This window comes from Abrus precatorius, unplaced genomic scaffold (assembly GCF_003935025.1).
Source record: "Abrus precatorius isolate BTA unplaced genomic scaffold, Abrus_2018 Scaffold9, whole genome shotgun sequence".
NCBI lineage: Eukaryota > Viridiplantae > Streptophyta > Magnoliopsida > Fabales > Fabaceae > Abrus > Abrus precatorius.
The window spans coordinates 31,657,883-31,669,233 of record NW_020874439.1 but is presented as its reverse complement, the minus strand read 5'-3'; the positions used below and the strand labels follow the sequence as shown (position 1 = coordinate 31,669,233).

At 32.3% G+C, this 11,351-nt stretch overlaps 3 protein-coding genes across 4 annotated transcripts; 2 read left to right on the top strand and 1 right to left on the bottom strand.

The window, feature by feature from the left end:
- The first annotated feature begins 340 nt into the window (after positions 1-340).
- LOC113850502 lies at positions 341-1,010 on the top strand. Its single transcript, XM_027481065.1, has 2 exons — positions 341-592; positions 671-1,010. The coding sequence occupies exons 1-2, from the start codon at positions 428-430 to the stop codon at positions 773-775; spliced, it is 270 nt and encodes an 89-aa protein (XP_027336866.1). The 5' UTR covers positions 341-427; the 3' UTR covers positions 776-1,010.
- Positions 1,011-3,912: 2,902 nt separating this feature from the next.
- On the top strand, positions 3,913-6,196 carry LOC113848972. Its single transcript, XM_027478443.1, has 4 exons — positions 3,913-4,129; positions 4,423-4,561; positions 5,095-5,228; positions 5,327-6,196. Exons 1-4 carry the CDS (start codon positions 3,942-3,944, stop codon positions 5,985-5,987), a joined length of 1,122 nt encoding a protein of 373 aa, XP_027334244.1. The 5' UTR covers positions 3,913-3,941; the 3' UTR covers positions 5,988-6,196.
- On the bottom strand, positions 6,125-10,663 carry LOC113848971 (CBL-interacting serine/threonine-protein kinase 10). 2 transcript variants are annotated; one of them, XM_027478441.1, is made up of 2 exons: positions 10,583-10,663; positions 6,125-9,989 (listed from the first exon to the last, which is right to left on the bottom strand). In XM_027478441.1, exon 2 carries the CDS (start codon positions 9,536-9,538, stop codon positions 8,159-8,161), a length of 1,380 nt encoding a protein of 459 aa, XP_027334242.1. In that variant the 5' UTR covers positions 9,539-9,989; positions 10,583-10,663; the 3' UTR covers positions 6,125-8,158. The 2 variants fall into 2 exon arrangements, with proteins under 2 accessions (XP_027334242.1, XP_027334243.1); XM_027478442.1 differs by lacking the exon at positions 10,583-10,663 and having other exon boundaries at positions 8,155-8,539; positions 8,690-9,981.
- Between the last annotated feature and the right edge of the window lie 688 nt (positions 10,664-11,351).

Here is an 11,351-nt window from a genome sequence, read left to right as displayed (position 1 = left end):
ATTATTAAACTTGTATAAATTTTTTTGAAACAACTCTTTTCAAGGGCAATATAAATTAATAAGCACCAAGTCAATAAAGTAAAGTTTCTCATTTATTATCATAAAAAAATTTAAATTCAAAATACCTGGACTTTTTTAAGAAATACGTATAGGATGTGCTCAAATTAAACTTGTGGCAAGTTTCATTATGATAATAATTTATGAAGAATTTGACTAAATGTGATTGGAAGCAAGCCACCAACCACATGTGGCATGCTCTAGTGGGTGTCCACTAGACATCTTGAATGTCAATAATAATGAGTTATTAACAGCACCACTTCAGTTAAGAAGACGTTATTAAGGTTAATCCCATTTGTTTCGTGGGTCTGACTGTGCCAACACACACACACACACTGGTTTCTCAATCAGAGAAGGGATTGAGAACAAAATGTGCCCTCTGAGGCTCATTCTCATATTCTTGTCCGCAACACTCGCCGGTTTCTTCGTCCTCAGAAACCTCAGATCTCAGCCTAAGGTCGACGATGATGATGCTGTTCCTACGAACCCAAAAATCTCAGATTCCACCGACACTTCCTCTAATGGAACTTCCAAGGTTGACCCATTTCACCCTTTTGCTTCAATTTCATAAAAATCTTGTCTTTTCTTATTAACCCTAAATTTGTGGATTTAGGTTCGGGTTGCGTTAGAATCTGGGTTCTGGACCTTTGTTGATATGGCTAGTGGTCGTTATCTTTGGAGGCATATGGTGTCTTCCTCTTCAAAGAAATCATGCTGATGTGATGTGGTTGTATCTTACCCTTGTTCAGCTTCATGATCTTTGTAGGCCCAAATGGGTGATTGAATTTGAACATTGCCTCTGATATTGTAATTGAAGGGTCAATTTGGATGCTCTGCTGTATCATAGCTGTTGTTCATAGTATTGGGGTTTCTGTTGTGGGTTTTGAATGCATAGTGAAAGTCATAAATGGAATAATAATAAAAATAATATGAATAATATTAATAACCATTGCGTCTATTTTCTTGATTATATCTCATAGGAAGCGTGCCCTTTTACTGATTCTATTTTGGATCATTGAGTTGCTTCTTTGTTTCTTGTAAAATTGTAAATTTGAATTTGGGTTTTCCATGGGATTCTTGTTTCTTCTCAGTTCATGAAAAGAAGATTTTTGCAGGTGAAGCGGAGAAATTTGATAAATTGTTGGTTTAATCAAATGTAGTGTTCATTAGGGGGAACATATTTTTTAAAGTGTGGTACTTTCTTAGCAAGGTGTGAACAGAGGTGCAATGCTCTTATCTTGTTGGAGTCAATGAGATTTAGTTATAGGCATCATTGTTGGTTTGCAACACAAGGTATCTGGTATAGATGTAGGAATAGGCTTGGTGAGTTTTTACACTTTTTTCCATAGTCAAAAGTGCTATGGAATAGGGCATGGCAGACAGAATAACATTTTGAAATGTCAGGTTTGTAATTTCAGGTAGAATAACATGGAAAATTGGATGGATCAAAGGGTTACTGAGTGTACTGATGTATGTTTCAACTTTATTGTATGTTTGGTTCACTAGTAATAGTAGGATAATGATATGGAATCAAGTTTGTGGATTTTAATTCTCTACACAGAACAATGAAAAAAAAAAAAGTACTTTGGGATGTTGATAGGTTCTAAGGCAGATAAGGAAGAACAAATCGGTTTCCAAAATGGCAGTTTCTGATGATGTTTGGACCCTGGATAAAACTGAAGATGCCTGTATAGACGAAAAGAACAGAATTAAAAAAATAACCATAAGCATAGAATCACAGCTTCTTAAATTCTTCATGAAACTGACAGCTGATAAAAAAAAATGTCATTATATTTGTAAAACTAAACTTCCAGAACTTGTTCAATAAGAATTTGGAGCAGATTCTCAGGTCCTCGGTTCTTTGAGAATTTCAATTTTCTACAAATACTAGACTTAACTTTGTGCTTGAAAATTCTGATTTATTTTTACCGAGAGAAATACCTTATTCAGGGTTGATTTGGAAGAATTCGTGTTGAACAACAGTTTCATCTTTGATAATATTTCTGAAAAGTGCAGTGAGTTGTTTGCTTGGGTATTATTAGTAAAAGAATCACTCTCTGGAAAGGAATGAGAGTGATTAGTTATGTCTCAACTCCACAATATCCAGATACTTTAGTCAAATTATGCTTGATAAATGACAGAATGCTTTTGATAGAATCAGAAGCAAGTATCAAATTATCAGAATCAACGCAGAAAAATGAATCAAACATTTCTCATGAATTAAAATTTACTTATGCAGTTCAATTTTGTAGAATGTTCCTACATTTAACTTCTTCATAAATTGAGTGGCATAAGCTGACTTTAATTCATGGAAAAAACTTGATTCATTTTACGTTCTTGATTTATTTTAATTTTTTCTTTTATAAGTATTTGTTGAGTTGAGAAGTTTTTTCAAATTGACCCAATGTTCATTCCAAATCTGCATCTTAGACCAGGCAAAGCAACAATATTGCTTAAAATGAAAACATATGATATTGAAAAAAAACAGACCAAGCAACATTTTACACTACCAGCATGCTAGTGGAGTATAAATTTTTAAATGTAAATATTTTATTACACTACGGCTCGTGTTTCCTTGGCTCTTTGTATCCAATTTCCAAGATATTAGCAAAATGGAATGTATTGATAGTAGACTGATGTGAAGGATCTGAAGCTAATTTGTGACGAGAATCATATTTGATACGGCGGGGTAATGGGATCAAATGATCTTTCTAACTGGGGAAGATTTCTATCCGGGTGGTTTATCTAGTCTAAGTAGTGGCATGTAAAATAAAAACTGTTGATTCAAAAAAATTGTTGATTTATAAAATTTGTTTATCAAGAATGAAGATGAATCAACAATTTGATTCATAAAATTTTCAGTTGATTCAAAGATTATCGATATCATATTGTTTTCAACTAAAATTTGTTTATCAAGAATGAAGTAAATTGATACCCTCTTTCACTAAACTCTTAAACCTTGTAACTATGGTGTGAATTGAGGAAAAGTGCCCCGCCAAGATTCAAACATCCACCATTTCATCCCTTTCAAAGTAGGCTCTAAATGGTGCAATAATAATTTCCATTGATTTCTTTTTTTAATCTCTGATGAATGTTCTTGAAAGTGGAATTTAATTTCAGTGGTCCAGTTATTAAAACAAGTACAATTGACAAGACTATATCTTAAAAATATATTGTACAGTATTCTGATATTGGTTGGTTACTTCACTTACTTGACATCTTATACTTTTCCGCGGTCACCTTTTGACTTTTTTTATGCATGTGGTAATTTGTTATCATAATTGATTTAGTGTAAATTTTATTTTATTTTATAAAAGTAGTGTAAGTCATATATATTATGTAAGACTTATCTTTAATTTTTTTACTAATTATACTTGCCGTTAACGACTTTATATATATATATATATATATATATATTGAAAAAATAAAATAAAGTCATGTTGGTGATCTACCACTTTCATATTTAAAAGTTAACTTCTCATTTTGTAAGTATATAGTGGACGTACACTATAAATTTACAAACTAATAGCTTTGGCGAGGAATATGCTAATAGCTATATGTCGAATGTGGTTTTGTTTAGCCTTCAATGTATTTTTCTTCTTTTTTTATGACAAAAAAATTATTTTATTGGACAATATAAAACATTATTAACTTTTCATTACAAAAAATGCAAGATTTTAAAATCATTTTCTTGGAATAAAAGATAAGGAAATCCTAATTCTAATATTTACTTTATTGAATTATTACTGTTATTTTAAAAATAAAGTACCTTGAATTTAATTTCATAATATATCACTAGGGCGAGTGACATGATCATACATAGGTAACATAATAATAGAATCAGTGTCTACTGTCAACGGTCGAATTTCATTAGAGAGAGAGTGATGAGGAAGAGAAAGGGTGCAAGATCTGAGGCCTCAAAAACCATTCTCGATTCAGCATCTGCATATGCATCTTGCGTAGAAGATGAAGCTTTGCAAAACGAAAGCAAAGGTGGTGAAGGAGATGCGTTCTTTGCTTGCTACCTCTTGGCCTCTCTCAACCCACGTTTCAAAGGCCACACTTACATCGGGTACCTCCATCATCTTTCTTATTTTCACTTCTTAATATCAAATTTTTATCACACCCCTTTTGTTTTTACTTCACAAAAATCCTGGGTTTGTACCATTTTCTTCGGTTCCTGTTTCGTTTCAAGTGGGTGCCTTTGTGATGTGATGGTTCTCTTGTGCTGTTCATTTGTTGAAAAATTTCAAATTTTCTTTGATAGAATAAAAGAAATTTCTGCTTCAACTTGTTGATTTTGTAATGGATCTTATACTTGTAGTTTCAGTGTTTGTGTTTATGTTTCCATGTATGCAATTTCAGATTTACAGTGAATCCGCGTCGGCGAATCCGGCAACACAATGGGGAAATTGGGTGCGGTGCTTGGAGAACGAAGAAGAGGCGACCTTGGGAGATGGTTTTGTGTATCTATGGATTTCCAACAAATGTCTCTGCCCTTCAGGTCAGAATCTTATTCTGCTTTCTATATGTCTAGCGTTTGTTCACTAAAAATGTTTGAAGATATATAATTGGGATTGTTGTTTGCTTGAACAAGTTAAAATATTCGTTAATAGTGTGTGTGTGAGTACTGAGTGTTTTTTTTTTTTTTTTATGAAAGGCTAACTTGCTAAGTTTGAGGACATATGAATGCTGAAAGTTTGTGAGTTTACAATGCTTACCATTTAACAATGTTTGTTGCATGCAAGGATCAGTTCTATTAGTTGCTTACTCATGCAGTTTGTGATTGACAATTACAAATGCAATCACTTATATGAATCTATGCTGCTTTGCTAATTTCATTTGGAAAGATCAGCTGTGGAAAGATCACTTATATTTTTTTTATCTGTTGTAAACTTAATTTGTTGGTCTCTGTATGTAACTATAAAATGAGTCTGGTTCCCACTTGCCTCAAGTGTAAAGTAAGCATTCTGTGCTATTTAAATGCCAAATTTTAAGACAACGTTTTGATGTGGTTAATTTAACTTGGGCTTGCAGTTTGAATGGGCTTGGCAGCACCCTGTCGAATCGTTGGCTGTAAGGAAAGCAGCTGCTAGTTTTAAATCCCTCTCAGGAATTGCCAATAAGATTAAACTTGCATACACAATGCTCACCCTTCCATCTTGGCAGAGGTATTGTTTATCTCTATAGAGATTTAGGAATGGACACACTTTTTAGATGAAATGATAGGAATTAGTTTTTAATGCTGATATGATGTAAATTATTACAGCATGAATATCACTGTAAACTTCTTCTCCACTAAGTACACGAAACATTGTGCTGGTTGCCCAAGCTTGCCTGATCATATGAAGATTGAGATTGGCTCAATGGATGAACTTCCATGTTATACTGAAAGAGTTGATGGTTTGTCAGAAAATGAAGATGATAGCATTGATGAACTAGAATTTGATAATAACACAAGTACTAGAAGTTCTGTTCCTGATGCAAGTGATGAATTTGTCACTCCTAATTCACCTAAAAATCCAAATTATGGAGACAAGATTAGTGAAGCATTTGAATGGAACAAAGAATATGAAGCAAGAGAACTACCAGCTCATTCATTCAATTCACAAGATCAGAGCCAACCATCTTGTTCTATCACACCACTGATGGTGAAATCATCATCAACAACTTCATTAAAAAGAGTAGAGATTATTGAAGATGCTAATTTCATGAGTGTGACGCACAAGAGTAGTGCTGATTTTAGTAAACCAGAATCTGAACAATCAAGTGCTACATTTGTTCTGCCCCATGATGCTGAGATTATTGATTTGTCTACCCCTTCTCCTAGCTGCAGAAGCATTTTGGATAGGAAGAAGAGAAGAGTTTCCTCCTCTGCTGGTGCTGATTTTATTGACTTAACTAAGTCCCCCAACTTTGTCCAATTGTAAGGCTTTGAACATATAACAGACCAATGTGGTGAGAAAACAATAGTTGTTAAATAATGTGGCCTATCACATCCCATTATCATTCTCTGATATGGATCACACAAAGTAGTTATTGACCACAGGTCACCATTGAATTTGTAAGAATGGAGAAATCTGAACAATTTTGTGTAATCTTGTTTCTTTAAATCAATTAATTAATCACAATGTTCAATTCTTATCGAGTCTCATTAAGAGATAAATAACTAACTACAGTCAATAACTCAAAACGCATTTTTGTGTAAACTTGTTTCTTTTATGTGATGACCATTGATTATTGACTTGCACTTCAGTAGCAAGTGCAAATGGTAAAAGATACTTGTTCTAATTCAAAATAATAGTTGCTTTGGCATTTTTTTTTTTCTTTCAAAGTAACAATATTTTTTTCAATTTTATTGTTTGATAATTATTATGTAGAAGGAAATTAAAGTGGGAGAAAATTTATTTATAGAATAAAATAGGAAATTAATTAATATTTTTTTATATAGAAATAAAACTATTAAATGTGTTTTGTAATTCTTATTTCATAACCACCACATTCTTTTCCTTTTGTTGTCCTTTTGGCACATGGGGAATGGACTCTTTTAAGTAACAAGGATCAAGTTGGTGAACTTTTGACATAAGGCGCCTCGAAACGATGTGAGTCCCCCATATGTGTCAGATGTTGTGCAAGTAAACTTTGTTTAGTCTTCCAAAGATTAGGAAGGTATTGTATTATTCTTTAAAAGAAAGTATCATTAAATTAGTATATTGAATTTTAGCTCGTCATCATATCAATAATTAAAACATTTTTATTATTAAATTAGTCTATAAACACCAAAACAGTTTTAAATTATTACATATTTTATTTTGTGACACCATTTCAGTCTTTCATAAAAATGGATATTACTATGTTCTAAATCTTTAAAAGAATTAATTTGATATTGAAAATCTTTAGAAAACTAATGCAAAAACTTGCTAATCATTGCGGCGCTTATTTATAGGCAAAGCTTTGGAAGATTGGTCAAACAAAGACATGGGCTATTGAGTTGAGTAAAGTGCCAAGTACCTTGACACGCGGCTAAATGAGCTCTTTTTGCTTCTCTGCCTACTCCTTACGCTTAAAGTTTGGTCCATTAAAATAAAGTGCTTACTTTTGACTGTCAATAGATTCCTTGACCATTAGATAAAATTCTAGTCCATGAAGTTCTAACAATAATAATAAGGAAATTTTTAACCTGGATAAGCAACAAAAAGTCATACATTTTTATCAAAAAAGCATTTATCATCTTAAGAATAAAAAGTATAACAAGTATTATATTTTTTTTTAATAAAAATTACTATTTCTGAATGTCTAAACCTAATCTTAAAAACTGTGGTTAGCAAGATTATAATAACAATAAAGGAAAGAAAGGTCTTTGAAAGTAGCATGATAAGAGTAGGTTTCCTCCGGGGAGAGTTTATAAAAAATCAATACTTACTTTGAGGCCAGCATGACTCTCTCTATAAAATGAAGTTTTCATTTCCTTTAAACATGAGGAATCAATATAAAGTTGGAAAATATTAATCTTGGTTCTAAGGACTAATTTTAAACAATTAAAATGAGCAAATTTTATTTTAAAGAAACATTTACTGTATCAAGAACATAGTAGTCTAATACATATTATTTTTTCAATAAGAACTTTTTATTTTTAAATACTTAAAATCAATTTTAAGGACTGATTAAGGATTATTGATTAGTGTTCATAAAACTATAAATTATTGTTGTCTCCCACAACGTAAGATATATATCTTCAGACACAAGTGTGCTTGTTCCTCGGGCACCCTTGTAAGCATTTGAGCATTCATATTACATTTGGAGTAACATACTGGCTTGAGTGGATTGGCTCAATAGAAAGTTGGTACATATATATTTAGATTCTATTATCATAAAATCAAAACTGGAAAAAAGTTGTTTCAGACTCTTGTTATACTGAAAAACTGGGACATGTACTTTGCAAAATTGAGTTGAGACACAAGATATGCTACAATAAGGTCATAGCATCATGAAACGCAAAATATGCACAAACAAGATTTTGAAGAAAAAATTAAAGCAAAAACTGGGAATTGCCATGAAATGTGATAGGCATGACACCTCAAAATTGATAATTGGTTATGACTTATGACTGTGATTGTTGTTGTTCCTGCTGATCATCTATCTGTAGCTGTTGCTCTGACTGCTGTGATTGAAGTTGTTGATCACTTTGCCAGACCCAAACTATGTCCTGAAGTGCCGGCCTTATATCTTCGTTCAATATTTTCTGATATTCCAAAGTGTCTCCATTTGATTTTTTCACCTCAACCAAATGGAAGAAAGGGGTAACCTCAAAGATCTCTGCATCAATGGATAATACCCCTTTCCTACCTTCATTGAGTCTCTCTAATTTCAACAAACCAGCAACCTTTTTCCTTATTTTCAGCTTTAGTTGCTTAGCAATATCTTCCAGCTTAGAGATGATGATTGATGCAGGTAACCTTGAACTAAATCTTGCTTCCCTTTTCTGAATATGATCATCAAAGAATCTAGAAAGATCAAAACCAGCAGAAAGTGAGATGATATCAAAGGCATTTATACTAACTGGAACAACAGATTCTTCCTTTGCTTCACCTTCATCATTTTGATCAGGAACAATTGTACCTGAAGAAGAGACAGTGTTGTTTTCCACTTCAGGTCTTTTACTTTTAACATTTGGTCCTTTGTTAAACCAACAATATTCCCTAATATTAGATATGGAAATCCTGTTGTCAGGATTTGGATCCAACATCTTACTCAATAGCTGGCATACTTCGGCAGGGAACCAATTAGGACACTTCAATTCTGCTTTGTTTATCTTCCTATACATCTCTATCAAATTTGGATCATGAAAAGGGAGATAACCTGCCAACAAGACAAATAGAACTATCCCACAAGACCAAATATCAGCTTTGACACCGTCATATCCTTTTCTTTTGATGACCTCAGGAGCAACATAAGCAGGAGTACCACAAGGTGTATGGAGTAAGCCATCTTGTCGCTTGGAATCGGCAAGAGCACTTAAACCGAAATCAGATACTTTTAGATTCCCGTTGTCATCCAATAGAATGTTCTCAGGCTTTATATCTCGGTGGTACACGCCTCTACTGTGACAAAAATCTACAGCATTGATTAGCTGCTTAAAATATTTGTGTGCAACTTCTTCTTTGAGTTTTCCTTTCGCCACCTTGTTGAAGAGCTCACCACCTTTAGCATATTCCATAACAAAGTAAATCTTTTTCTTGTTAGCCATAACCTCAAAAAGCTGTATAATATTGGGATGTCTGGCCACTCTCATAACGGATATTTCGCGCATGATTTGTGCAGCTTGCCCAGTTCTCATAATCTTATCTTTGTCAATCACTTTAATAGCCACACTCTGGTTAGTTATTGCACTCCGTGCATAGTAAACCTTTCCAAAGGTTCCTTGGCCTAACAATCTTCCCAACTCATATCTTTGCATTAAGACATTTGAGTTACTCTCCATATGATAATGAGACCTCAAAGTAGTATAAAATTTTACCAAACTTCCTCAGCTCACTCAAATTCTATATCATTTACTAGTATTCTAAAGTGTGTAAAACTATAATACTATATACATACAGCAGAAAAGTGTTTCAACCGTCTTCACACAAATCATGTATTAGCAGAACAGGCACTGTAAAAAAACTTGTGTGCCTATGGAGCATCAAGGAATAATTTATAAATGAACTACAAACTTGTGGTCCACTCTTGTGAAGCATTAAGTGAGGCATTAATAGCAAGGGTTGCACCTTGTGAATCTCATAGACATAACTGAAATCAAGAAGACACATCTTTTAGGCATTCCCAGCAGGGTCTCTATCAACAACTGAGAGTATGTGCTTACAACTTTAAACTGATGAACTTTCAGCAGCATACTTGAATTTTCAGCAGATGATTGTTGTTAGAGAGAGAATCTGAAAAAAAAAAAAAAAGAAGGAAAGAACACCCACTTCAAAAATTGTTAAGGTTTGAAAAGGAAAATAAAAATAAGAACATATATTAACTTGATAAACACAGATCAATTGCTGATCTTAAAACACAAGCGAAAAATCTAGGTTTAGAAGCTAAATATGAAAGTAAAAAGAAAAATTCAAAAAGTAAACCCACTGATGTTCCAAAAATATGATCTTTACATGAATGTCTATATGAGAGTTGAATCAAACCAACAATTCTACTCTACTCATTCAACAAGAATCAAAAGGGGGCAAGGGGAAGACATTAAAGTGGTAGACTAATAAAAAAACTCAGAAGCTCAACCACTACACCTTTAGCCTATGATTGTTTGCAGGAAAAACCATGACTAAATTTTGCTTCCTATTATGAAATTAGCTTTAAAATCAGTTTCAAAGGGCAAATCCAAGTTCACTGTACACAAGACAGAAAGATAAGTGATGATATCATCTGGAAGAATCAGGAACTTGTTCCAGTTGCACCCATAAATTGAACAAAGAAAAATTAACAATTTTTTTATAAAGAAAAAGAAAACAGAAAAAAATAATGGACTAACCTTGAGAATCAGGGGAAGCACAGGTTGGCGTACGCATAGAAAATGCAAAGCAAACCAAGGAACATTGAGATATATAAATATATACCAAATCGTGTGTTAAAATATTATATAACCTGTTTTTGACATGCTTTAGAGCAAATTTTTAACTTATTTATTTTTAAGTTACTCAGTTTTATCTCAGATCTAGTATTTTTCTGCATGTTGACTTATATTCTTATTAGTTTTAGACTCACTTGCTTTGCTTTTGTAAGTAGATGGCGGTTGTAATAAAAATATATATTTATTAATTATTTAAATAAATATAATATATTTTTTATAATTACATAAAAATAAAAAAATTTAATAATATTATTTTAGATAAAAAAAATTTAAATTTTATTATTCTGAGATACTAGAAATATTTTTTAGTAATATTTTTTAGTATCTCATTTGTTAATAAAAAAAAATTATTTTATTAACTGATTAAACAACTATTTCTATTATTCCTAAAACTATTATATTATTATTATTATTGTTTGATTGTGGCATGTGTTGTATCTCTTACCAAATGTCGAGTAAGTGCGTGTGGGACCGACCAAAGACGTGTGATCCAATGCATTGCTTGGAGTGTTTAGATATGGTTAAAAAAAGTTTATGATCAAAGGGTAAATTACAATTTAATCGTTTGGGCTAGAATTATAATTTTTAAAAGTAATATTTTGTTTTAATTTTTCTTGTTTATTCCATCTAATTTTTAACCAAAAAACCTAAACATTTCTGAACGACTGAA

Bases quoted from the DNA above. Each gene is read 5' to 3' on its own strand.
- LOC113850502 (XM_027481065.1), top strand. From the start codon at position 428: ATGTGCCCTCTGAGGCTCATTCTCATATTCTTGTCCGCAACACTCGCC. The intron at 593-670 runs GTTGACCCATTT...TTGTGGATTTAG, and splicing joins CCTCTAATGGAACTTCCAAG to GTTCGGGTTGCGTTAGAATC.
- LOC113848972 (XM_027478443.1), top strand. From the start codon at position 3,942: ATGAGGAAGAGAAAGGGTGCAAGATCTGAGGCCTCAAAAACCATTCTC. The intron at 4,562-5,094 runs GTCAGAATCTTA...TTGGGCTTGCAG, and splicing joins CAAATGTCTCTGCCCTTCAG to TTTGAATGGGCTTGGCAGCA. The intron at 5,229-5,326 runs GTATTGTTTATC...AAATTATTACAG, and splicing joins ACCCTTCCATCTTGGCAGAG to CATGAATATCACTGTAAACT.
- LOC113848971 (XM_027478441.1), bottom strand. From the start codon at position 9,538: ATGGAGAGTAACTCAAATGTCTTAATGCAAAGATATGAGTTGGGAAGA.